The sequence below is a fragment of the Pongo abelii genome, chromosome 12, assembly GCF_028885655.2.
Source record: "Pongo abelii isolate AG06213 chromosome 12, NHGRI_mPonAbe1-v2.0_pri, whole genome shotgun sequence".
In the NCBI taxonomy this organism is placed as follows: Eukaryota; Metazoa; Chordata; class Mammalia; order Primates; family Hominidae; genus Pongo; species Pongo abelii.
In genome coordinates, this window is record NC_071997.2 from 34917511 (window position 1) to 34945259 (window position 27749).

The 27749-nt window shown below is 46.6% G+C and overlaps 2 protein-coding genes across 2 annotated transcripts; both read left to right on the top strand.

The window, feature by feature from the left end:
• Positions 1 to 22217: 22217 nt before the first annotated feature.
• Positions 22218 to 22786, top strand: LOC100448372 (uncharacterized). The gene is made up of 2 exons (XM_024242561.2): positions 22218 to 22324; positions 22405 to 22786. The coding sequence occupies exons 1-2, from the start codon at positions 22218 to 22220 to the stop codon at positions 22784 to 22786; spliced, it is 489 nt and encodes a 162-aa protein (XP_024098329.2).
• A 328-nt stretch (positions 22787 to 23114) lies between these two features.
• POU3F3 (POU class 3 homeobox 3) lies at positions 23115 to 26389 on the top strand. Its single transcript, XM_054547836.2, has one exon. The coding sequence runs from the start codon at positions 23335 to 23337 to the stop codon at positions 24835 to 24837; it is 1503 nt and encodes a 500-aa protein (XP_054403811.1). The 5' UTR covers positions 23115 to 23334; the 3' UTR covers positions 24838 to 26389.
• The last annotated feature ends 1360 nt before the right edge of the window (positions 26390 to 27749 follow it).

A 27749-nucleotide genomic window follows, 5' to 3' on the forward strand; every position in this document is an offset into this window, starting at 1 on the left:
CACTTCTCTCAGTTTAAAGCACAGCCCATAACATTAATTAAAGTGTGTGTGAGCTGGAGGGTAGAAGTTATATTTCATATGCCGTACCACATGGCATTCTAGAAGAGCTGTATGATTTTTAGGTGTGCTTTTTTTCCCAACTTGATACATACGTAGTCCTACAACTATTCGGCATAACCTCTCCCATACTCCACCCAGGACCTCCACAATAACAATTTTAAAATAAATGCAGTCCCAAAGAACAAATGCTGAGGGCACTGGTGGGTTAAGGATTTAGGTAGATGAAGGTAAATTTCTGACTCAGAGCTCCAGAATACTAAAGCTGGGAATCACACTGAGATGATCAGTTTTTAATACTGGTAATCTACTGAAGTTTAGAGATGAGGCTTACAGAAGGTTGGTGGCTTACGTACTTCAGGGTGAAACAACACATCAGGAGTAACCCCAGGTATTTCTTATAACTCCAAGTTTTAGGGCCATAAACCACTTTGAGATACTGATGTAAGTTAGATATTTTCCAGGAAAAAAAAAAGTCATATACACATATACATACAATGCTAGCATGTAAACTCAGGGGGCTCATAGAACCCCTTAAACACCTTTGGATGTTTAAGGAGTCTCTGATCTCCAGGTTAAGAACTCTTGCACCTGAATAAGCAGCTTTTCTAAATATGAAGTGCTACTTTTAATCCCTTTGAAAACTTACCACCTTTAGCATATAAACTTAGATTTAATGAAGTAATCTATAAAATTCAAAGGAAAAGAAATTCCCACAACTCAAATAGATGATTTAATCCCTAATCAATATTTCCATATTTTTAACATGTGTCAAGGAAAAAAATGTGCAAGAGAAATTTAAACCTACATGTATTTTATTACCAATTTCACATATGGACATGGAATATCTTTTCTCCTAATATGGAGATGGCTCAGCAGTATTTAAATGATTCCTTATTCCAAGTCATATAAATATGCACCAGATGTATCTTTTGTAAATGTTATGTTTTTCAACTTCTCAGCATTTGCAAGTAGTTGAAAGCTATGTCAAGCATGCTTTAATGGGGCATAAAAGTGTATTGTATTCAAAGAGATGGCACAGCTCTGTAATAGGTGAAAATACAAATGTTGTCAATGGATACATTTTCATTTTATTGATTTACACTGCATAATGGAATGCCCTGTATTCTTCTTTACATGCAAGTTCTATAACAATTGAAATATAACTAGCTATAAAAAATCATGCTTACATTAATGGATTCTCTAGATGACAGAAAATTCAAAACACAGAATTTTGTGACCAGAAGGCAACTTAAAGATCAACTAAATCCCACACTCTTATTTTACAGATGAGAAAACTGAAACCAAGAGGGTTATGGGAGGCCACCAAGTCACTAGGCTGGTTGTGGCAGAGGACACATGAATTTTTATACCCCTAAATATAAGGAACGTTTCTGAGCTCTTCATATTATCTGCTTCTTGACTACCTAAACAAAAAATAGAGGAGGCAGTAAAACATATATCATTTGTTGATTTCCTGGGATTTACTGGAAAGAAGCAGAACATGACCTACATTTTGCAAAGTATCAAAGTAAGTATAGAAAGTAAAATGCCAATTGCTAGCATTAAAGGTTGTCAAAGAATATCATAAAGCCCTTAATCCAATGTAAAATTCCAACAGACTACAAGATTGGCTTTTTTATTGTGAATACAAAAGATGTAGCAAATTCTCCTATGAACATTTTTCTTTGGGGTTAAGGATATCAAAGATGTTTAGGAAATATTTTCAAGTAACACGTAATTGATAGTCCACCTGAAAACAGTGTCTTTTTTCTTTTTTTAGATAGAACTTAAAATAGATTAATCGCTTATTGTTAAGCTTTTTAAAATTTTTTCTTTCTTCTTTTTTTTTTTTTTTTTGGAGTAAACAACACTTGATCTCATATCATTTTCTGTGGCTTTGGAACATCTCTAAGCACTTAGGCCCTTACGGACATACAGTAATGGATGCTCACTTTACGCTGGCTCCCTTTTCCCAACTTCATTTCTTACCAACATGCATTTTTATAAACTGCCTCACATTCTTCCTTGGAATGAGGCAGAATATTAATTAATTAATTAGGTGAAAGTCATTTTCTAAAAGCCGAGTAACTTTTTCACTTCAACCTTTACAAATAACACTGCCCTTTGGGGTCCGGCGGTAGCAATGAAGATTTCATTTAAAATAAAATCATTATTGAATTTTTTTCAAACTTTGTGTCACTGTTGCCATGAGTCAAGTACCCGTGTCTCAGAGTTCCCTAGCTGATTATATGTCCTCCTAGGCCCAAAGCAAAAGCACAAATTTTTTCTCTTGCCAAGAACCAGCTTTCACATGTTCTGCTTGCTTTCTGGTCAATGTGCAGAGCAGCAGTCACCAGAGTCCCAGATCTCCCTCAAGGGGCAGGGCCTGGCTCAGAGTCCAGCCTCCCTGATTGATGCTTGGTGTGCCTGAAACAGCTTCATTGTTTCTCCAACAATGCCAACGCCAATGAGAACGTTTGGATGGTGGCCCTGCCTGTGTTCAGTGAGGCATCCACACGGTCCCCTTCTAAGGTGTGCGTGAGCTGAACACACCGACGAGCAAAAAACCAAACCAGCCCTCTGGGCTTTTCCCACAGCACTGACTGGGTGTCCCTCACAGCCTAGGAATCAGGGATAAGTTCCCGAGTCAATAGTCAACGTCGTGGTTAGAACATTGCTTCTGATTAATAGTTGTTTTCTTCCCCAGGGTGTTCATATACAGAGAAACAGACATACTCCTATACGTATATTTAGCACAAGAGAGTTTAAAGATACACACACATGCACGTTCTGAGTCCCCTCTCATAACACGCCGTGCTTCATTGTAAATGGAGCATCCAAACCAAATTGTAATCATCATTTCAGGTTACTATGTCCAGCCTTATTCTGTTATCATCCTCAGGAAGTGCTGGGAGATGTGGCAAAAAGTGCAGTCATGGGATGTGAAGAGGCCTTAGGAGCCTTGGCCATCTTTGTTTTCACCGGAGACGGGGTTGGGGAGAGGGCGGGGGATGCATTCACCAAATGTCACAGAACTGCTTTGCAAGCTAGCCCAGACTAGGCCCTAAAGGGGCAATGTTTAGGGGATTCCCAGAAAGGTAGAAAGGCAGCAGGTCCAGAGTTTAAGAGACAAGACTCAAGTTCAAAACCCAGTGCCACCCTCATGTGACCTGGGGCAGGTGACTCAGCCCCACAGGCCTCAGCGAGCTCATCAACCTAGATACAAATGATCCTTCAGAGGGCTTTTGGGAGCTTAAATAGGGTAATACAAAACCTGAGGGGCGTGTTTCAATACCTGGTACATGCTAAGTCTTTAGTACAATTTTATCATTATTACTTTTGCCATAATCATTGTTGTTATGGAAATTCTCCTTTGAGTTATTACGCTTGGAAATGAGAAAAGATTTGCTTAGAAGAACTCACTTTTTCTCTTCTCCCTACGCTCAGAGAGTGAGCACATGCTGCTGAATTCAGGTGGGCAATTCTCCCTCCATCCCATTCAGGGAAGTTCAAAATGGAAAACAGGAGAGAGTGCCCAGGACCCAAGCTCTAACCCATTTGGAGTCCAGCCACCTGGGCCCCTCCATGGGTTTGGCACCCTGCTGACAAATCTAGGCAGGGTGTGGGGGAGGTGGGGGGTATCAACAACATTTTCACAGGGAGCTGAGTGAAAATATCCTGTGAAAATGCTCCCACTGGTTCCCCTTCTGGTTTATTGTGAAGATAGGGGAATCACTTATGTTTCAGTTCCTGCTAAAGTGATGATAAAGAGTTTTCTGGTGGGGAAAGGGGTAGAATCAGTCCAATCTCATTCCTCTCCAGGGGGTAGCTTCGCATTCCACCCCTATTCTCCACAAAGAACACACCCATGCTGAAACTGATGGCCAGTGACCATGGTTAGTAATGCAGTTGTTTCTTTGAAATATCACCACCAACCCCACCAACTCAGTCCTTGTCTTCGCTAAGTTTTTCCAATGCCTGAAACCCGTTCCTTCCTTTCTCAACCCCCGTTGTACAAAACTGTAACATCCTTAAAGCATAAGGCTTGGCTCAGGAAATTTAAAAAGAGAAAACAAATTTATCTTCAATGGTTAATGCACCTATCCCTTAAGAAAATATATACAAAACTTTTTTTTTTCTCCTCTCCACAAAAGCCAATTTGGCTGTTACCCAATGCCGTTGACCTTCCTAAGACAGTAAGCTAAAATCAGTTCATTGGCACACTGGCCCTGCGCCCAGAGTGCAAGCAAATGTGCTACCAGGGGCCTGTGTGGAGCTCTCTCTGAGTGAGGAACTTTCCTTAACTTGTACAGCGGCTTACCCCCTCCCACATAAGGAGCTGGAGCTGGGCCTGGTGGGAGGGTTATGTTTAATGTGCTTAACCGAGGAGGGAGCTCTGTAGGGCCTGGGAAAGGGGAAAAAGATGGAGACCTGGTCACACCCAAACTCTCTGAAGGGGTTTTCATGTGGCTGCAACTTATTTCTCCTTGTCCACTGATTTTACTACAAAAGTGTCCCATCACACCGGGTCTAAGAGCCTCACAAGTGGGACCTTTGCTTCTGACTGACGCATGGTTGTTCATGTGCCCAATTCACCAAAGTCAGTATTGGAAAAGAGCATTATTTTCAAGATGCTTTTATATTTATAATAAAGGGCATTTCTTAAGATCACATCACAACTGTTTTGGATGTCTTGTGTTTTTTTTTGTTTTGTTTTGTTTTTTCTTTAAAGACTGAGTTTTGAGCTAAGGGCAGTTAATAGTAGCCAGTCCTGATTGGCCAACATCTGTTTCTTTAGAGGAACCTTACTTGCCAAGTAGCTGGACAGCAATACTCATTTGGTATTCATGGGAAGTACTTGCCGAACAATAATGACAATAATTGCCTCTGATTCTTGTGTTTACAACACTGCCAAAGTATCATTAGGGCCTTATTTATAGATAATAATGCTTATTAATCACAAGTATTTGAATTTTGGAATGTATTAGATTAATATTCTTTTGTACCTCAGTTCTGTACTAATGCTGTGAAAAGACATTTACTGAATGCAACTCATTGGGAATGCTTATTTTGAGCTGCAAAATAATGTGTGTAATTTGCAGGTGAAAGATAAAGAAATTACATGGCTACCTCTCAACAACCGCCATCAAGATCAACGGCCAACATGGAGAATTAGACCCTACCTCTAAAATAAGAAAGGAAAAAAGCAAAATAAATATCCCTATAGGTATTATTTTTTAGAAAATCTTGTAAATACTTATGCCAAGAGAAATTCCTGATAATAAGTCTATTATTCTGTTTTGCCTTAAATCTCCCATGGATGGCATCGCTTTATTGAAAAGGGTCTGGGGTGAAGAATAATTAGTGATTCTGGAACAATTTCACACTGTATAAGTTTTTTAAGGCTCAATGAAAAAAAAATGGTATAGGATGACTAATAGTTGTAACCAGCAAAATGCAATCTTAGGCCTAAATGCCTAGTTGTTTAACACTCTTTATTCACTTATTCACTAATATCTTTGTATATGTTTAATTTCTATACAAACATTAAAGCTATTAAGTAGTTTTCTATTTTTATGTGCATCTAGAAATAGGAATCATTAAAGATTTCAAATAATTAGCACACTTTTTCTAAGGTTAATCTGGAAATACAATTTCTGTTAATATAATAAAACAACTTTTTAAATAAATAAAAACTATTACTAACCCATAGGTTTCACTTAGCTACTGTCTCTCGAAATTATAGCAAAAATGAAATCAAAAATTTTTTTTAGTCTAGCACACATTTTTACTTATTCTTGGAATACTCATGCTTTATGTGTTAGAACAATACTTTAGCTTATTTAATTAGAGGAATATAAAATGAAGTGACATAAATTTCCAGAGATTTTCAAGAAAAGAAGAAAGTTTATTAATATAAAGTCTAGGTGCTCTTTCGAAAGTCATATTTGCAACTAGGTATATTTTTAAATGACCTGTAATTATTGTTTACTATTGTCCTTTAGATTAAATCCAAATGATGTTCAATCTTATCTTGCTCTACCAAAAACCACTTTAAAATAGTCAACGGGCCTAATTACTACCTACAATTTTTAACCTTGTCCTTTCTTCTTCTCTTTTGCCCGCCACAGAAAGTAAAGAGACTGCACCTTTCAAGCCACCAAATTACACTGAGAAAATTGTCCTACCTAAAAAACTCTTGGAGATTTGTTCAGCAAATGTTTCCAAGTCAGAGCACACAAGGATAATAAGATCCTAATTCAATAAATGTATAATGCTAACATTTTAATCCATTGCTAAATGTAAATAAAGTTTAGTGATCCCAGTTGGACTATTTAACATTAATTTAAAGTATTTTATAATATAGCATTGTCTCCTCTCGTGGGGCAAAGTAGAAAGGTGAAAAATTACCTAATAACTTCTATCAATGTACTCAGCAAAACCTGGCAAGTCATGCCCCTCAACTCCCTTTATTTAGATTTGGGGTAAATGTCTTAACCCATATAATGACCTCCACTGGAGGTCCATTCAGGTGTGCGCTTCCATCTTTGTTAACATCGGTAGAATGAAGAGTCAAGCAACAGCTTATAGAATTAGTTGATATCTTACAAATTTAATCAGATAGATAGCTAGTCCAAATTGTTCAAATTTCACTTTTTTTTTTTTTCTTAGCAGCTAGAAGGGAGAGCAACAAGGCCTGGATTATCCAAATGATTAATTCAATTCTCTATTTTGCCTTCAGTAGACATCGTCTGCCTCTCTTTTTAAAAGACACTGGTAGTTGCCTGAGGAAAGGAAATAAATGTGTTTTAAGAGAGCACCAATATACCTCAGTACACTCGATGTGTGTCATTGATCATGTCTAACCACTGAGGCTGAGGACCTTCAATCCCCCTAGGGTGTCTCTCCAAGCCTTTCTAAATAGCCTTGTCCAACTGCTTACAGACTTGGAGATGGGGGGAAGGAAAGAAAGAGGGGAAGGAGGGAGGGAGAGACATGGAGAGAAAGAAAGAACAAGAGAAAGAGAAAGAAAGAGAGAAAGAAAAAGAAAATGGTTAGTCATGAAGCTGGAGTTTAAATTTGAGGGTATTGAAAAAAATAATTAACTACGAAAAATGGTTTGACAGAATAACTTATACTCCACCAATATCCCAGCAGTTTTCTAAGAGCCTAGTTGGATATGAAACTTGAGATCTGTCAACATTTTATAGTTGCCCTGATTTAATAAGCATTTTTCCTTCTTTTCTCTAACTGCCAAATTTTTTAATGAAATTGAATCTTGGATGCCTACATTCTGGGGAGTTTTATTTGCTATATTATAGTTCTGTCTGCTTTTAGGCCACAGAATGCCAAAGTATTTATTCTTACAAATCTTTCTACATATGTAATTGGAGTCTACTAAAATAGTCCTTTACCCACTTCATTAATTAAGTTGACAGAAAAGATTATTTTACAATTTTGTAGCAACTGACTCTTCATCCAAATTTTTGAATCAACGTTGTGCATTTTTATGTTATTTTATAGCCTATGCCTCCTCAAATCACTTCACGCCATCAGATATAAAACTTTCTAACATAAAAGACTAACTTTTGCAGTTGATCTGAAACCTCAACTAGAGTAAAATATTTTTACCTCCTTCCAAGTAATAGTTGTTGGTTTTGTTTTTTTTTAAATTTTCACTTGCGGTATTTCTATCAATTTAACCTCAAACTTTTTAGGAGATTAAGAAACAAACCTCAAAAAGTAGTTAGGCTAACCTGATTTCTATTTTCACAAGTTCATCACTAATATTTAGACACCACCAATGAGTCATTAGTCTTTTAAATACTCTGAAATCAACAAGCAATAAATCAAATGTAGGAATAAATGTCACCATAAACATCATATATGTTTTTTGTAAAGAAATATACATTTACATGAACGTGAATAAACAAACAAAATATTTTATAATTCAGTACAAATAACTCTCATTACATGAGAGAGTTCCTTTTATCATGGTCTTGCCTAAAACTTCAAAATTTCATCATTTTGATTCCTTTATCAACTAGGACAAATAACACTTAAAGTATAAAATTCTGGTATGTCATTTCCTTCCATTTTCTTAACACAAATGAGCATCTGGACTCTTGCCAATGAATGCCAATCTATTCATTTTAACTGTAGTTCTTATTTTAACCAGAAAAGGCCTCTGAAAATCCAAAGATTCAAAATACCATTTCAAGGAAGCAAATAAGTAACATGGCATCCCATATTATACAAATCAAATATAATATATGCCTCAAATTTGCTTTTACATTTTGAATTATCACTAGATTACTGAATGTCTTTTAATGCATATAGAGGACCATAAGATCAACTAGTTAAAAATGTTTTCTTTACAATAGAGTAGAAAATAAAACTACTGATCTCTTTCATTGCCTCTAAAATTTAATTTGTGTTCTAAGACAACAGTATGTAATGTGTGAAAAAAAAAGACAAAAAATAGGTACTCGGCTTTAGATGGAATTTTTACATTTTAAATATGCTGTCCATTTTATTTTATGTAAAATGAGTTATTTAAGTTCATATTTTAGAGGGGGTGTGCATAAAATATTAATACTACGAACCTATTATTTACTGATTTCTGTGTTGCCATCTACAGTTAGCACAATTCAGATTTCAAAACAAATTTTGAATTTTTTTCAATATGAATAAAATTCACTCACTTCTTATTTTAAGACTATCTGTTATAGAATGTATTGTTAATCATAGAAGTTTGCTATATTACACATGGGCATGTTATATGCAAATGTATTCAGTTGGGGTATGTATATATTTTGTTATGTTATGTACATAAACATCTACCCTTGTGCATATGTATATTTACATCATGTATAAATATGTGTAGTATATTACCAAACTGTACTATACTTAAGGAGGAGGAGGAGCTTCCAAGGATTGCCATACAATATTTTAGTTAACTGAGTACTGTTTCTTGTGAAAGTAATTAGGTTGTTTTTTGTTTTTTGCTTTTCACAGTCCCAAAGGTGGGTGTTTACAGACATAGTTTAGTAATTCGCTGTTTTCCAAAAGGCTAGTTTTAAAATTTTATGTCAACATATGCTTTAAATAAATAAAAGTGATCCCTTCCTCTTCACCTTTCCCTTCTTTTAGGAAGGCCTATGGGCAAACAGCTTGATAAATAATTCAAAGAAAAGCTAAACCTTGATTCTAAAAACAAAAGCTCATCGAGTTAAACACTCACATTTTACCATTAACATTCTTTGTTAAAATTTACCTGCCTATAAATTATCTTTTGAAAAACAGTGATTGAAATTGTATCAAGACACTAGCTGGGGAGGGCCTTTGGCAGAAGCTAGTGAGTGTGTCTAAATGTTACTTAGAACCTTCCTCTAGGACAACAGGTCCTATAAAGAATTATGGCTAACAGTGAAACCATCTAATATTAATAAATCCAAGACAGAAAAAATATATATCACAGGTATTTCCAAATTCGTGAAAATCATTACATGCAAACAGTAGGGTAACAAGGGGACAACTAAAAGCATGTGCTCCTTTTCTTCTTAGAATCCCTCTGAATCTCAGGTTATCAAAAATACATTTTGGCAACTGGGTTCATGGTCTCAGTGAGGGAGAGGAATGTTTAACCTTTTTCTGAATTTTTCTGTCCTGTTTCCCCTTAAGAGTAGAACAAACTTGGTGGGACCAGGGAGGGAGGGAGGCCCTGGTTAATGTTTTAAGAAGGAGGAATTTAATTTGGCCCAAGTTTTCTTCTGCTAGTTGCCTTTTCTCTTATACAGAGATCCTTGACAGCCCTTGTTTTGTATGAAATTATGGAAATCACAGACTGGGAAAGGGGAGTCATTATTTCAGAATTGAAAAGGTATGAGTGTCTTTACTCGAACCCCCTCCCCCCAAATTTCCCATCACTGGAAAGAAGCCAGGAAGTTGGAAAGGTGCATAGGAGGGCTACAACTGGTCAGGTAAATAAAGAGAAGCCCCAAAAGTGATTTGCAATTGGTTCCTACCTTCCTCCTATCCCTCCAAAACTAAAAACAGCCTCTGCGCAGCAATTTTTAAGGCCAAGACAGAGAGAAAGCAGATACCCAAGTCCCCAAACGTAGCTTCCTGGTGCGTGAAATCCAGCCTAACGAGCAGGCTGGATGATGGACATGCCCTCGGCTAACATTGTCCCTTTCAGCCTGGCTCACGTGGGTCAGGGTGTCCATGAAAATCCCCGGACCACAAGAGGGATCTCTTTGGGAATCAGATTGGGAAGACTCAAGCGAAAGAGGGAGATGCCTGTGTAGAGAACCGAGGAGGGGGGCTGGGAGAGAATAATCAGCTCTAAGGTTGCAGATTTAGATCTCAAGGCTGAAAAGGATATGCTTCCACCAGAGCATCCTGTAGCGCCTCCTGTCCTGCCCTGCCCTGCCCTGCGCGCGCACCACACTCACACGTACACCCGGTCCTCGCACGCGCACACACGCACACTGTTCCCCGCCGCTCTATCCTCTAGACTGCAAGGGAAACTGCTCCTCTGGGGCGCGCTCACCGGAGGTGAGGCGACCCAGCACGGCCCAGCCCAGCCTGGTACCCAGCGCTGGTCGCTGCCCCTGTGGGGAGGCAGCGCGGCCTTCGGGGCTCCGGAGCGCGCGGGCCCGGAACGAGGCGCGCGGCCGCTGGCACATGCGGGGACTGCCCAGCGCGGACTGGAGAAGGGGAGCGAAGGGGTGGGGAGGGGGTGACGCCGGCTGCCCACCCCGACCCGCGCCTCCCTCTGTGGCCCTCTCTCCCTTCTTCCCCTCCCACCGTGCCGCTCCCCGCCGGTGTGGAACTCGCGTTTGGAAAAGGCACCGAGAGCCCGCGGGCGCCACGGAGCAGGCGGGCAGCTGTGCGTGTGCGCGCCGGTGGCCTCGGACGCAGCCAGCGCGAGGACCTCGGCGCGGCGGTAGCGCCCCGGCGGGCCCTCCAAGTGCCGGCCTGCAGGGGGCGCCGGCGCGCTCGCGCCCCGCGGGGTCTCCGCCGCCCCGCCTTCGCCCACCGAGGAAGGGTCGGAGGGAGGACCCGGACGGGAGCAGGTTCCCTTCGCGCCCCTCTGGAGGGTCGGCGAGGCCCTCAGGCTGGTGCTCACCCGTAGGACCGGGACGGTGTTGTCACACTTGTCACCAACGACGGCCGGCGTGGCGTCGCAAGTCCGCTTTCCAGTCTCCGCGGCTGGAGGAGGCCTCGGGGCGGCAGGGGGATTTTGCCTCCCGGCGGGCTGGCTTCGCTAGACTCAGTCATTACTAAGGGGTTGGGAGGGGGAGCTTGTCTCTTCTCTCCTGGCAGAGCCGCGGGAGGCGTCGGAAAGTTTCCTACCACTCGAGGGACGAAGGTGGATGGATCGAGAGCCTTGCTTCCCTGCTGGGATGGTGGAATGTACCAGAAGTCTCGCTGGCGAGCAGCGCCCTCGGCTTCCCCGGCAATCATCCCAAACGCACACCCTTCCCCTGGCCGAAGGAACCCCAGGTTGCCTAGGAAACGGCCCCGCGGACCTGGCGGGCCCTAGGGTGGAGACCCGGGCGGGGTTGTGGGGTACTCGCGAATCTGCTGCGGGCGTAGCGTTGGGGTGTCTGGTCCCTGCCCAGCCGGTAGGCCGCGTCCGCCTTCCCACTCAGTGGGGCTTTGCGCCCTCACCCATGGGAGTTGCCAGTTCCGCAGCAGAGTTCGAAGGGGAAAGTGGGGGCCACGTTCCCAGAGGAACAGAGTTCCAGACCTCTCAGGGCACTAATGGGGACTCCGTCGGACCCACGGGTTCCGCAAATACTCCAGAGGGGTTCCCAGGGCCGAAGATGCCTCCTGAGCAGACCTGAGCTTGTGAAACTCCGAATGGGTGTCCAGCTTCCTTTCTCACTTCAGAAGTTCAACTGAGCTTCGTGTAGTGTCTGTCCCTCACCCTGACCTGGACCCCCCAGCCAAGCCGAGGCCAGAGGTGTGCGGATTTTTTTAAGACCCACATCTTGTAAATGTGAGATTTTTATCAGGCAGCACAGATTACTCAAAGCGTTCCATTTCTCCGCGATCCAATTTTATTAGGATTTACTCTCATTTGTGCTCCGCTTCTCTGGGGAAATAATGCTTTGATTAATGTAATCCTGGCCCGGGATCCGCCACATGCCCCTCGACCCTCTCCCAAGAGAAGGACCCTATCTGACAAACAATAACAGAGCAGTAACTCTTGCAATCTGCCCACACCTTTGTGGGTGGCTGGGGAGAGGGTGATACACGTTCACACACCGCTTGCTAAATGCAGTGGCGAGAGGAGGGAGCAGGGTCTACATGAAGCGAACTTTTCAAGCGCAGAGCCCTGACTCCCAGGCGCGGGGGCTCACCGGGAGGGGCCCGGGCGAGAGCGCGCGTGGGTGCGTGGGTGCCTGTGTGCGCCCGCCCTTTGCTTGCTCGGGGTGTCCGCCTTTGTCCCCCGCCGCTGGCCTCCACGGTGGGATCTGCGCGCGGCCGGTGGGCAGCCCTCGACCCGGGGCGCGTCCACAGCGCCCACCCGCGGCCCCCAAACACCTCGAGAGAAGATCTTAGGGGTTAACCAGGCACCGACCTGAGGCGCCCTGCTGCTGCCAAAAGCTCGACCGGAAACCTAGAACATGGGACCCAATTCATCAGTTTTCCTCGTCCATACATGGATCCATCCATCCCTGCATGCGTACATGCATGCAATACAAATCCCGGGACGCCGGCACAGAGAGCTGCGCCTCGCCCTTGCTGCGGGCTGAGAGCGGGTACCCCCCTTCCAGCTCTTCCTCCTCCCGCGCAGCCCCGGCCCCCTCCCCGAAGGGAGAACAGCTCAATTACGAACAGGAGCCAAGGAACGAAATCCCAGGCTCAGAGGCGCCCACCGTTGCTCCTCTGTTCCCGGTCCCTGTAGTGCAGTCCCCACCCCCACCGTCCCCAGCTCGAAGAGGGCGGGGACGCGGCGGTGCGAGGGGTCCTGCCCTGCTCCGCCGGAACAAAGCCCGCCGCAGGAGCCCGCGGCCGCGCACCGAATCAGTGACAAAGGCAAGCGGGCGGCGCCGAGCTCCAAGCCGGCGCTCCTACGGCTTGGCGGGAAGGAGGCCCAGAAGATGGGGTGCGATTTGCACCCGGATTTTCCTGGGCTGCGGCATCTCGCTCCTGTGTACCCAATGACCTGTTAGGGTGACTCAGCGTTTATCTCTTCGCCTCCCTGCTGCCCCATCTCCTCTCTTGTCCTTTTCTGTCCCCAGTCTCCTTCACCGCTCCCTGCATTTTTTAATCCACCTCACTCCTTGTACCTTACCCGCTTCTCACTTTGCCCTATTTACCTCTTTCCCTTTTTCTTTCCCAGAGAAAAGCAATGCTAATTCGACTTCTGAAGGCCGCTCTAGATGTTCAAATAACAGTCTGAAAGACCTTGCTGGGCAGTGCTCAGGGAGAAAAGGGGAGTAATGGGATCCTTTTAATTTTATTATGCAAACTGTGCTCTAAATAAAATAAAACGCCGTTAGAATGCGATCTAAGGAAGCCGAGCTTAGCTCTGGGGCCCCCAAAATCGCCGGGAATTCTGGAGAAGTCGCTTCTCGTGCCCACAAATCACAGGAATGGGGTAGGGGGTGAGAGGAGGACCCCGCCGCTATGGAATGGGGACCTCAGCGCTGGAGACTCCAAAGCAAACCTTTCTGGGAAAAGTTCTCATCTTACTTTCTAACCCTGAAAAGGAATTGCTTGCCAGACCCCTCCAATATAATCATAGTATTTTCGAATTTAGGATACTTTAATAGTTAGTGTTTTTCCAAGTGAAGTTTTACTTGTTTGTTTTTGTGATGTGAATTAAAAATGAAGGGAATGCAGCCATTTGAACAATATATGCCTTGACTTCTAGAGGCTCTTTGCACCCTGATTTAATACTAAATTAACATTTGACGTGTATTAAATGGCACTGTAAGCCTGAGCTCCTTCCCTTGGGCTTCATTGAGTAGCCAGGCACCCTACCGAAAATTTGGGGAGAGAGGTGAGCGTTCAAAGCAACATCAGATAAGTAACTTTTAACTTGAGACTAACAAACTCCAAGCTGCCTGAAGCTACAGTGAGCAAGGTCACTTAGCTCCACCACCAAAGCGTCTACCAGATACGTTTGTGCTGAAAGTGTATCACTGTAAACCATGGTATTTGTAGTATCAAATATCAGCGAATACATTCGGCACCGTATTTTTAAAGTGAACAACAATAAACACACTTTCTTGAAAACACCCCTGAGGCTGGCCATCCACGGCAGGCACTGGGGTGTCTTAGGGCCGGGGGGAAGGAGCGATATAGTGAACTGAGTGTTTCAGCATTCACTAGAGAGAAGAGACCACAGAAGCACAGTTTGAGGGGAATGCCGAAAAGAGCAGCCGTCAGCCTGAGGTGCTGCATCTGCACCCAGCTTCTCAGACAATAGCTAAGTTCAAATGTCAAAAAAATCTAATAATAATAATAATAAAAACAGAGGCGCCAAACTGCAAGAATTGTTTTCTAGGATGTATGCCACATGAATCTCTTATCCACCTCCAGACTACCCTGTTCTGACCCAGAAAGGCGATGCTGTATAATAATGTATGAGGAATGTTTGGCGTAAGGAGTCAGAGAGAGCTGTTCAATTCTGTTAGGACCACTACAACCTCAAAGAATCAAACCATTTTTCTGGTAAAGCTGAATTAATATTTCTGGGCATTGTTTTTACACATGTACAAATACACACAAAACCCACCAAGCTGACCTTGGAATATTTTTCTATCTAAGAAATGACCAAATTTTGTTAATGAATCATCATCATCATCATCATCATCATCATCATCATCATCATCATCATCTCTGGTCAATCAGCCCGGCTCTATGTTACCTAGCCCTATGAATTTAAATTTGAAGAAGAGCATTGCACTCAGTGGGGAGGCAGGGAGGGTGGTGAGGGGGCAGGCAGCAACAGTCCATCACACTGTGTCAGCTCCAGCTTCCCTGGCAATTGGTAGCTTTCATTACCAGACTTGTCAGGTGCAGCTCGAATGGGCAAACTGTTGGAAATGGGTTGTTTTAAAAGCATTCACTCGATTACCAACTTACTGTGCTTTCTTAGTTTATTTCCCACAATCTGAAATGCCCTGTAGTTTAAAGCTGTCCTATAAGTATCAGAAAGAAAGCTTCTTGCTTTCGGGTGAGAAATCATAATGTCTTTGAATGTATTACTCTTTGAAACCATCTAAAAACCTATGTACTTGCTCCTTTCCTGCAGATCAGACAAATCAGTTATCAAAATGATACAAACAATTAGGGGAAGAAACACTTCAAAAAACTTAGCAAGACCAAGAAACAACTCATCCACTGCCAAGACGACAAATAGTTTTTTCCACCCAAAAGCTACCGTGGAAGAGCCGTCCCCTTTGTATACAACACAGAGTATGGGTTGAGAGTATGCTTAACATTTTAATTTGTAAATGCTAATGGCAAATGTGCTCCTGAACTGCAGCAATACCAGAGCACCTTATCATTCTCAAACGGAAAACAAATGAGTAAATACCCACTTTGTGTTTTGTACATTTGACCCAGGTAATGTTCTTCATTCTCTCGTTTGGCAAAAGCAATTTCGCCATCCCCAACAATTAAAAGTCTGTAGCTTTGCCCAGCACTTTGAATCTTAATTCATACCCAGCTTGATCGCTTCCACCCCCAAATCATTATAAAATGCTAGAGCCATCTCTATAATATGTCAGTTCTTGTCAAATTAACTTGTTGCTCTACCCAGATTTCTTATTTTCTGTTTCTTTTACATTAATGAACCTAGGACTATAGATATCATGAGGGGCAAGCATTTTATCTTTTCTGTTTATTGTTTAATTACATTTTCAAAAAAAGGAAAGTAAGTAGCAGCAAGACAGTAACAATCACAGATCTTATGAAAAGTGGCACACAAAAATTATGCTCTAAATATATATAATGATTGCCTCACCAATGTTTTTTGCAGAATGTCAGGCTGATTTGAAAAGTTTCCTTTCTCCTTAATAATTTTTAAATGCATTCAGCAGCCCTGGGCATGCAAAGTAAGCTAGAGCTTTAAGACATTCGTCCACTTCATGTGGATCTGCCCCAGAAGTCTTTTGTCTGAAATGTCCCAAAAGCCAAAGAGAAAGCAATGTTTGGGCTCAAGTTACAATTTTCTCAATTCTCCCTGTTTTATTAGTGCGAAACTGAGAGTACCTTTCCTGACTCTAAATGTGAGAGCTCGGGGTGAAAATCACAGATTAAAATGTGTTTGAGTGTGCCCCTTTTGCTTATACTGTTCCCAGAATCTCTTGACCCTCCTAGAAAACACACCACTTAAATCCAAACTCTGACTTATTAAAGTTAGTGTCAAAGAAAAACTTCTCCTGGTTGGAACCTGGTTGACTTGGAGCTGGGTTAGAAAGAATAAGGTGTCTTTTCCTCTCTTGCACAGGAACATGAGAGCCATCACGTAATGTGGCCCTTACTAACAGTCTCTGTGACACATCCACAGGTGTGTTCGGCTACTGAACCGTGGAAGCCAGCTTCTCACTTCCAGTCACTCCGCGCTTCCCTTTCCTAGTCACACTCTCTGAATCTCCTTGGGAAAATTCTTAGTGACAAACTGACTAATTCTGAACCAGTCAGGATCTGCCCTTCACTGCTTTAGGAAGTTTTCCACATATCTTTTTCGTCCTTTACCACAATAAAGTTTAGTCTTCATTGGCAGTATGTAAATATCTTTGAGGCAGAAACCTTGTGGCTCTATTCAAACTTTTCTTCAACTGGGTTAAGTAATGCACTAAAAAGTTTCAAGCCCACAGTTATCTCTAACCCGTGGCTATTTTGTATTTTCTTTTCTCTGCCAAGCCTTTCAAGGATAAATCCAAAATCTTTCTAAAACCATAAGTGGTAACAAGAATGAAAGTAGCCACTAAATATCAAATGGAGTAAAAGCGATCCTGGGCCAACGGACTAAATCTCTAGGACCCAGAGATGCATTTAGAAGTCAAAGCATGTATCAGGTTGAAGAACTTTCATTATTTAAACAGATCATACCCTAGGATGCATTTCATTTTCTTGACTGTTAAAACAACAACAACAACAACAACAAACCCTGAAAGTAGCTTCTTAAGTAGCCTATTAAATCCCCTTAATAATAATCTTCAAAAACTATTCTTGCTTTCACATCTCATTTCTGTTTTCCAGCCCAGAATACACTTCACTGAAATGGAGGAATAGTTTTTGAACTGTATTTCTTTCTGGGCCATTTCACAGACATGGGCGGGTGGGGGATGGGGCAGTCATTGTCTTTATATTTTAAAACCCTGCGTTATGCAATGAATTCACTCCTTATTGTGAATATGCATAGAAAGGTAGCGGTATTTGTTCCTTTGGCAAGTTTGGAAGAGCAGATTTGCTTTTGAAACAGCTACATTTTACTCAGCACTCGCTAAGACGAGTCAGTGCGCCCCCTGCTGACAAGTCAATAGTGCTACTCCTGAGCAAAGTTTATTTTGTTCAGTAAACCGTGTCATATAAAATTAACAACAGCCAATAAAATTAGCTTATATGTTTCAACTGTAAAAGTCCAAAACAAAATAAAGCTAGTTTTAGTGGCACTAGAAATCTCTAGTTTGGCTTCTTCTCTTTGGCTGAACCAAGGTCCTTTTATCTAAAGCCCAGTGCACAAACATATAGCTTAATGTGACTAGTGTTCTTCCTTTTATTTCTTTCTCTATGGCAACCAATATGCTCTGCTCAGAAATGTTCCCCATCAAGGAAACAAATGATCTTCAGGGAGCAGCTCTATATGGCATCTGGTCCAATGGAGCACACAGAGTTAACCCCAGTCAAAAGCAACGCTGCCAAGCACGTAAACAAGGAGTGGAAAACTGGCTATTCTGAGCCCCCTCCCCAACTGAAACCTCTTCCTCCCTCGCCACAAACCGTTTCATTGATTTGGCATCAACTGTTTCCAAATAAATTACCAATTCTAAATTGCAAGGTGTTCTGTGTAAAAAAGTGCAATAAAATTCCAGCCATTGGATTCTCCCCCCTCATCATCACAGACGCAGCTTCTCTTAAAAGAACAAAACCAAGAAGCTTTTAAAATTTTCTCCGGCCTATTTCACTAAGGCAAGGCACTCAAATGGGCCTGGACTTGGCCTAGCTATGTCCTCCGGCCATGTTTATCTAATTAACTGCACCTAGCAAGTAACTGCACCCTTAATTTTTACAAAACCCAGGAACAGTGGCAAGGAGGGGACAAGTGAGGCTGTCAAAAATAGAAAACAAAGTGAAATTGAGTCTGCGATGCTAAAGCTCCAGCCTCCTTTGGGAATGAAGTGTAGGGATGTCCTGGTTAGTTTGATTGATCACCCTCTTTCTGATGGGCTTTCGCTACCGAGCTGGGAGGCTGCAGCTCCCCGCCTGCTCCCCAGACACAGCATTAACCAGGGGTGCCCTGACTTCCTGCCTCGCTTCCTCCTCCTCCAGCTCTCCGCCTTCCCTTTGCCAAGTCCCCCTCCTCACTCCATCCTCCTGCTCCCAGCATGCGTCCCCCCACCCCAATCCAGGCAGGCACACACAATTCAGGACATCACCACTGGCTACAGAAATAGGGTTTCTTCCCCTCTAGTCCTGATTCGCTGGGAAAAATAAAAAATCCCAATCAAGAAATATTTATATATTGCATGCTTAATAATCACTTCTTTTCCAGGGTTTCTTCTTCCCCCTCCTCCCACCCCACCTTCACGATCAACAATTACAATGAAAAGCATTTTCCCCCCACCCCTCCAAAGTAAAGTGGCTTTTGCTGTGTGGGGCTTTGGACTGAGTCCATCTTTTTATGTAATATTTTAGCAGGGTTGGATTTTTTTAACTCCCCCCCCAACACATCTTCCCTTCCTTCCTTCCTTCAAACAGTTGCTCTGTGAACCCTCTCTTGTCCCAAGCAATGAAAATAAGCTCCCAAACCTACAAGAACATAAATAAATAAGCCAAAAAGGAGGGGAAAAAGAAGAGGAAAGCACGGAAAGAAAATGAAAAAACACTTACCGAGCAAACTTCCAGGGTTAGGTTTTTAAATAAAAGGTGTTTTTTAATTTTTTTTCAAATAAGGTGACTGGGTTGGGGGTGGAGGGGAAGGCATATTCTCAACTCTCCAGCACCGATGCGTCCTTAGCCTTCCCTTCACACTGACGCCTCGAAGCCCAGCTCTCCACTAGTCTATTATTTTCACCAAAATATATGAAAATGTATGCAAATGAAAATCAGCACTAACTGTTCTCCCCTTGTTATATACTTTGGATTTTTTTTTTCCAGACAAAACAATCACACTCGCAAAGGGAGGGGGCGGATGGGGTGGGGCAGCGTGGAGGGGGGAGAGAGGCCGGGGAGCGATTCGAGAATTAAGTACGACGAAAGGGGGGAGGAAGAAGGGGACAGACCTCGGAACAGAAGTGTATTTCTGTTATCGAGGAGCACAACGTTTTGGGGGGCTTCCCATACGCGCACACACACCCTCTTGAAAAGAAAGAAAGTGGATCTGTTTGCAGAGGCGCTATCGCGTTTCATCAGGCCACCTGAGACTGCTTTTGAAAGCGTGTACTGTGAAATTCATAGCAGTAATTTAGACAAAATCCTCACTGTATATTAATGAAAGGCGGCCCCATGGCTCTGTTCCTATCCTCCCCATTCAGTGTAAACAAAACCACGAGACTCTCTCGGTTTTTGAGCCGGATCCAAGCAAAATCGGCAGGAAAGGAAAACACGGGGTGCTGGCACCGACTATTCAAACGTCTGCACCTGGAGATCTCAGATTTATTCAATGAAATCTGTGTTCTATCTTTTATATATACATATACGCATACGTAAATATAAAAAGCAACCTTTGGGGGCCGCAGAGGAAAAAAATCCGTTCTGTTTGGGGTTTGGTTACCACCGCCTTTGGTATCTATACCTTGGCAATAATGGCTTTGCTAAAACCTACCTACGATGGTATCTCACCCGGCAAGCAGGAGCTGGACGAGAGCCTACATAAATTCTACGCGTCTAGTGTTAATCTTGAGATCACGCAGGGGCTGCCTGGCTGCGGCTGGGCAGGAGAACTCCTGCTTTCACTGAGTTCACTTAACTGCGCTCGGCAGAGGCACGATACAGCGGGAGAGAAGGGCAGGCCCGTTCACATTTTAATCGGAGCGCACCGGCGGCCGCTCCTCGTCTGCGTCCTGGGCTGCCGCTCGGGCTCGGGACTGCCAGATGCAGTCGCTGGCTGGGGGCGGCGGGCGCAAGGCGGGCGCACCCGCAGCTATGGGTGCGGGGTGCACGCACACGCACGCTCATTAAGAGCCATGTATTTATTGAATGTCCGAGTTGGGTTCGTTCACTGGAAATCCCCGAGGAGGGCTCAATTTGCCCTTGTTTTCGTTGCCACTTTCTCTTTTTTCTTGGTTCGCTGAGGTTCCTCTGTGCAGCGTTTCCGCTTGGCCGCGTCCCCCCACCCCACCCCACCCCACCCCCCTTCTCTCGCCTACCGGGTGCACTCCCCCTCCCGTCCCCCTTAACTCTTTCAGCTGGGTTAGAGCTGAGAAAGCATTTGTCGCCGCCAGCCCCATCCACCACGCAAATCCATCTGAGACAGAAAAGAAAGAAAAAAAAGCACCACCATGCCTAAGAATAGACAGCGAGCTATCCCCCCCACCACCGCTAATAACACACACACACACACACACACACACACACACACACACACGAGGAAGCGGTGGAGCAGAGAAGGGCGCGGCTAGCCGATCCCGGTTCTTTCGCTCGGCTCCTGCTGCCACGGGAATTCCTAAAGCCATTGGGGTCGAATACACTTACGATGAATCTATGGGGGAAGGTCGGACTGATTGCTTTTCAAATACATCGCAAGGCTCCGCTGACCGGCACCCTCCAAACTCACAAGGGCACGCACGCTACTTGCACGAATCCCAGAGGAGGGAGGAGGGAGGAAAGGAGGGAGAGCGAAGGAGGGAGAGAGGGGGTGGAGGAGCGAGAGAGCGGTGGCAGCGAGCGGTCCGTCTCGCACGCGCGGGCACCGCGCTGGTCCTGGGCTGCAGGTTTCCCAGATGATGGCATCCGAGAACTTAAACAAAGGGGGCTACCGCCGGCGCGCAGCGGCTGCGGAAAGTTGCGGTGGCGGATTTCCAAGGAGCGTGGCCACGACCAGAGCTCTTGGCGATGCGAGCCCCCGCTTCCCACCCCAGCCGATCAGAGATGGGGGCCGGCTGGTGAAGGGAAGAGGAAACTTTGAAACCACTGGGGACACATCTGTCTATAGGTATTAGCTTGAATGGTACATCCGTGCCGCGCGCTTTACAAATCTCTGGCGGGGCGGGGGTAAGGGGGTGAGCAACCCCACGCGTACTAGGTGGGGTGGGCAGGTTGCTATTTTTCATGTTTCCCTCTTCGTTTTCCTTCTGATTCTCTTCCCCCCTCTCGTCCCTGCCTCCCTTTTATCTCCCCTTTCTTCCCCCCGCCCAGACCTATTGCGAACGCCCAGAGCCGCCGAGGGAACGCCAACGTCTGGGCCGGACACTAAGAGTTAAGATGTGGCGGAGGGGGCGGCGGGGGAGGGGCGGGGAGGGGAAAGTGGTGAGGGGGAGGGCGGCTGGGGGACGACAGATTTCCAGCTTCTACGACGCTCTGCCTAAATTAAAAAGCAACCAATCGGAACGGCCGGAAGGGGGGCCTCGCGTCCTGAGCCAGTCATTCCGAGCCTGCCAATCACCCAGCGGGTAGCCAATCAGCGGGGGCCCTGGTGCTCGACTTCCTTGTATTTGGGAAAGTGTGGTGGTGGGTGCGCGCTCGCAGCGGAGGGTAAACATTCGACAGTCCCCGCTCTGAGAGGGAGGGACAGAGAGCGAACTGTCAGATCGGAGCGAGAGCGGGCGCCCGAGAGAGGGAGAGAGAGAGAGGGAGGGAGAGGGAAAGTGAGAGAGGGAAAGAGAGCGCGAACGAGGGCGCAGAGCGAGCTCCTGCTGCAACTCTGCTCCAGCACGGCCAGCCCAGCGCCCGCCGTCGGTGCACTCTACGAGCCGTGCAACGTGCCCACTGGAGTTGTTGTGTATCAAGGATCGATCCCCTATATGCACACACACACCTCCACCTCCACCAATGCACTCTTCTTCCTCCTCCTTCTCCAGACAACTGCTGGGAAAAAAATAAAACACCAACCCCAACCGTCAGCAACAAGGTAACAGAGCGATTCGACATCATTTTTTTCCTGTTCAATTTTTTCCTTGTTATATTTGTTTCCTAATTTCTGCCCAAAAGGAAAGATGTCGCATCAGACTGTGACTGTTGCGAGGAGAATGAAAAAGGACTCTTGTTTCAGAGGCAACCAAGAGCTCCGGCAATAGCAACTTCAGAGAAATGCACCATCGCAAGAAGTTTTCCTAGGACAGAACAAAACTTGAAACGAGAGGACCAGAGGGGGAGAGCAGGAGCCAGCCTCCCCTCTCCGCACTCGCGAACAGCCAGCAGCACCACGCCTTCAAGGACGAAAAAGTTTTACTACTCTAAGGGAAAACGAGTGAAATGTGTTCCTGAGGAGGAGAGGAGAGAGCGGACAAGAGAAGGAGCGGGCCGGTTACAGGTCATCCGTAATTTGGCTAAGGAAGAAAGGAGCAGCTTCTTTCTTTGTTACCTCCCGTGAAACCTTCACTTAGCAGGTGGACGGAGCCCCGCGGCCGGGCAGAGTCCGGGCTCGCCCGAGGACAGGAGGAGGAGCGGGAGCCCGCGCGTCCCGGGAGAGCGCCCCGAGTGCAGGTCCCCGCCCCGCCCGGCGAGCCCCGCTGGAGCGAGCCCAGCGCGCCGGGGCTGGGGGGCGGCCACGACCCCCCCTGAAGGGGGTGGCCACGGAGCGCACCCCGAGAAGCGAGCCCCCCTCCCCAGAGCGCTGCTCCTGCGTCTGCTGCTGCTGCTGGTGACCAAGGCCGGCCGGCGACCCCCGCGCCCTGCCGAGCGGCCTTGCAGCTGCAGCCGGGGGCCGCGGCGGCGGCGGCGGCGGCGGGGGCGGAGGCGGCGGCGGAGGAGGAGGCGGCGAAGGCGGCGGGGCCGGCGGGGGCCCGGGGCGGGGGCGGGGAAGGAGGGGGGAGGAGGCGGGAGGCGGGGGGCGCGGCGGCGGCGGCGGCGGCGGCGGCCGCGGCTGCTGCTGCGGCGGCGGCGGTGGTGGCGGCGGTGGGGTGGCGGGAGCGGAGCGGCATGGCCACGGCGGCTTCTAACCCCTACCTGCCGGGGAACAGCCTGCTCGCGGCCGGCTCTATTGTGCACTCGGACGCGGCAGGGGCCGGCGGCGGCGGGGGTGGCGGCGGCGGCGGCGGCGGGGGCGGTGCAGGGGGCGGGGGCGGCGGCATGCAGCCGGGCAGCGCCGCCGTGACCTCGGGCGCCTACCGGGGGGACCCGTCCTCTGTCAAGATGGTCCAGAGCGACTTCATGCAGGGGGCCATGGCCGCCAGCAACGGCGGCCATATGCTGAGCCACGCGCACCAGTGGGTCACAGCCCTGCCCCACGCCGCCGCCGCCGCTGCCGCTGCCGCCGCCGCCGCCGTGGAGGCGAGCTCGCCGTGGTCGGGCAGCGCCGTGGGCATGGCTGGCAGCCCCCAGCAGCCACCGCAGCCGCCGCCGCCACCGCCGCAGGGCCCCGACGTGAAGGGCGGCGCCGGGCGCGATGACCTGCACGCGGGCACAGCGCTACACCACCGCGGGCCGCCGCACCTCGGACCCCCGCCGCCGCCCCCACACCAGGGCCACCCTGGGGGCTGGGGGGCGGCCGCCGCTGCCGCAGCCGCCGCCGCAGCCGCCGCCGCCGCCGCGCACCTCCCGTCCATGGCCGGGGGCCAGCAGCCGCCGCCGCAGAGTCTGCTCTACTCGCAGCCCGGAGGCTTCACGGTGAACGGCATGCTGAGCGCGCCCCCGGGGCCCGGCGGCGGCGGCGGCGGCGCTGGCGGTGGAGCCCAGAGCTTGGTGCACCCGGGGCTGGTGCGCGGGGACACGCCGGAGCTGGCCGAGCACCATCACCACCACCACCACCACGCGCACCCTCACCCACCGCACCCGCACCACGCGCAGGGACCCCCGCACCATGGCGGCGGCGGCGGCGGTGCGGGGCCTGGACTCAACAGCCACGACCCGCACTCGGACGAGGACACGCCGACGTCGGACGACCTGGAGCAGTTTGCCAAGCAGTTCAAGCAGCGGCGCATCAAGCTGGGCTTCACGCAGGCCGACGTGGGGTTGGCGCTGGGCACACTCTACGGCAACGTGTTCTCGCAGACCACCATCTGCCGCTTCGAGGCCCTGCAGCTGAGCTTCAAGAACATGTGCAAGCTCAAGCCGCTGCTGAACAAGTGGCTGGAGGAGGCGGACTCAAGCACCGGCAGCCCCACAAGCATCGACAAGATCGCGGCTCAGGGCCGCAAGCGCAAGAAGCGGACCTCTATCGAGGTGAGCGTCAAGGGCGCGCTGGAGAGCCACTTCCTCAAGTGCCCCAAGCCCTCAGCGCAGGAGATCACCAACCTGGCCGACAGCCTGCAGCTCGAGAAGGAGGTGGTGCGGGTCTGGTTCTGCAATCGGCGCCAAAAGGAGAAGCGCATGACGCCGCCCGGGATCCAACAGCAGACGCCCGACGACGTCTACTCGCAGGTGGGCACCGTGAGCGCCGACACGCCGCCGCCTCACCACGGGCTGCAGACGAGCGTTCAGTGAAGCCAGGGCGCAGAGCGAAGAGGGCCGCCGCCGCCGCCGCCGCCGCCTCCGCAGCCGCCGTCAGCACCGCCGCCGCCCCCGCCGCCGCCGCCGCCGCCGCCGCCGCCGCCGCCGCGCCGACCCTGCACCTGGGCCGCTCCGGGCTCCAGCCCAGACCCATCCGCCGCCCTCTCCTCCACCCAGAGACAGGCATGCCCGCCCTTGGAGGAGAAAACGCGGGAGAAACGGACCAAGGAGGCATTTCTGCAGTCCAAGGAAGGAGGGGCCAAAAAATAAAAAGCATAATAAACACCCAGACTGTTTTGTATACATATAAAACAAACAAAACCAGAAGAGAAAAAGGGGGCGATCATGAGATCTCGTTTATACTGTGGTGGTGTTTCGTTTTTGTTTTTGTTTTTAAAGAAGGGTGAAGATGCCTGACGCACGAAAACTGCACTCGTGAGGTTTTTCCACCCTGAGATGACCTACACGGCAGCGGTGGACAGCACCTGCCTCGTCTTCTCCTCTTTGAAAAAAAGAGAGAGAGAGAGAGAAAGTCCCCTTTCCTTTCACTTTCTCCCTCCAAAACAGCTGCCTAAAGAGATCCACGGAAACTTTATTTCCTGGGAGCGACCTGAGAGAAAACAGAGGCACCAGGTTCCATCAGGGGACGACACCGTGCTCTGGGACCCTGTTTTTCTTGGCCATATTAAAGTCATTTGGAAACAAACAAATCAACTCTGAAATGGGAAGGAGGGGGGAAAAACAGTCTCCAAGAAAAAAATAATTATATTGACAGCTTCTGAAACTAACAGACCGAATAGCAAAGCCAAAAGAAAAGTATCCTCAAAGTAACCTTGGAAATAAAAGCATCGGGAAGGAGCAGAGGGAGAGGGGGACGTCCGCTGAGGAGTGGCGAGAGGCCCCGGCCGAGTCAGGTCTCGGGCGGGCGGGTGGACTGGGAGCAGAGCGGGGGCCCAGCCAGCGAGGCCGCGTACCCAGGCTTTGACGGCTGCTGTTCAGGGTGGAGGATGCCTAAAGATTCCACCGCTAATATTTTTTTTATTAATATTTTTTATTTTTTATTTCTGGACTGACTCAGATAAAGGAATTTAGAAAGACTGAGCACCAGCCGCTGCACTTCTCTGGACTTCTCTCCTCAATCCGTTGCCAACTTTGATTGAATGGGTGCTGTGGATGTGATTATATAATACTGCCATTTCCAAGCAGTGTTTTTGGTAGGTTTTAATAAACAGACTTTTCAAAAGACGGCAATATAGAATTGTTAGATCCGTTGTTGATCTAAAAATATTTGCTTTATATTTTCATTAAATGACTTCTTTTAATATTTTATTCAGAATACTTATGAACTGCTGCAAAACGGTAATTTATTTTTCCCCAGATCTTGTATTACGTGTTTTTTTCAGACGAGCACAAATCAAAATGAAATGAAAATATGGACAGTTGTTAGGTAATAAGGGTATCTTTTGATGTGATCATTTGATTGTAATTTAATTTGAGTAGTGATTCCGTAAGAGCTGATCGAGAAAATAAATTTGTTAGAATGAAATAGTCTGTGTCTGATGCGTAAACACTGTGTGGGAAGAAAAGAGTTCTTTAAGAAATATTTTTTTACTAATGAAAATCCCTAAGTAATAGCGTTGAGGAAGTAGAGCCTGCTCCACTTAAGGTACTTTTGGAAATCTAGAATAAAGCATAGGCATTGCTGAGACAGCTAGTATTTTAACATAGTAGTCACTCCTCGATAATCCATAAATTCACAATATTTTTCTTTCCCTTAATTTTAGTGGATGTCTTTAGTGTTTTCAGGTGAGATTGCCTAAATATTAACCCTTTTCTTGGAGATACCTGTGTTTCTTATCGAAAGATTGAACGATATCACCAGTAAAAATGAGCCAACTGGTTATTAATGGTTAATACAGCCCCTCCCCCCCAAGTTCAGCTTCTTTTTTCTTCTGTCCCCCTCCCAACATGTTCCTGTCTCTTTTCTCTTTTCCTCAAGACTGTAGTTGTTAAGAATCGCTTATAAGTCTTATAAAATATTTTGATATCAATTACTTCCCATCAATAACTATATGTAATTAAATTTAAATTATTAAGCTTTTTGGGTTTTTTCCCCCCTATAATAAAAGAATATAGTTCTAAAATCCTGATTATGGTCCACACTGCATACCATCTGTGCAATTACCAACTCAGACTTAAGGTTCTATATTTCTGTGTTTTTGTCTCTCCCCAGTATGATTCTGTATCTTCTTTACTGGTGCTGGGGGTTTTAGGTCACCTTTTACATAAACCCTGCAGAGTGGTTACATTGATCAAGTTAATGTTTCAATATTTACAATGTGGGAAAATGAAAGTGTAATGCCTCAGGTTGTGAGTACTTAAGACGCTAAAGGCTCGGCTTAGTTGAGTCCCTATATATTGTACTTAAAATAAAAGTATTTAGCAGTGACACAGCAACGATTTTATAGACAAATTCCCCCCAATCTCACTTAGCTGTCACTCACTTTTTTTCCTCCTTCTCTCATCTTCACTCCTTCTCCCTGTGATATCAATGCAGGGGTTAAAAAAAACCCGGATAACTGTGAGAGCAACAAGGAACAGTTATTTCTCCCAGACAGGCCCTGTGTCACTTTCATAAATCAAGTGCAGCCAGATGGCCATGTATTGGGTTGCATTATTTTAAACACCAAATCGTACTAAAAATCACAATCATTTTGATTTGTGAAATCTGAAAAAGGCCACATGTATTAAACAGAGAGAAGAAAAAAATGAAGACAAGAAACCACAATTTACTTTTCTTTGCCTTCTTGTTCCCTATTTCTCTTGCTGCTGTAATCCCTATGCCCAGCAAATTTACAACCTGGAGTGGGGGTGGGGGAGAAGTTCACCATTTTGGGGGTGTCTAG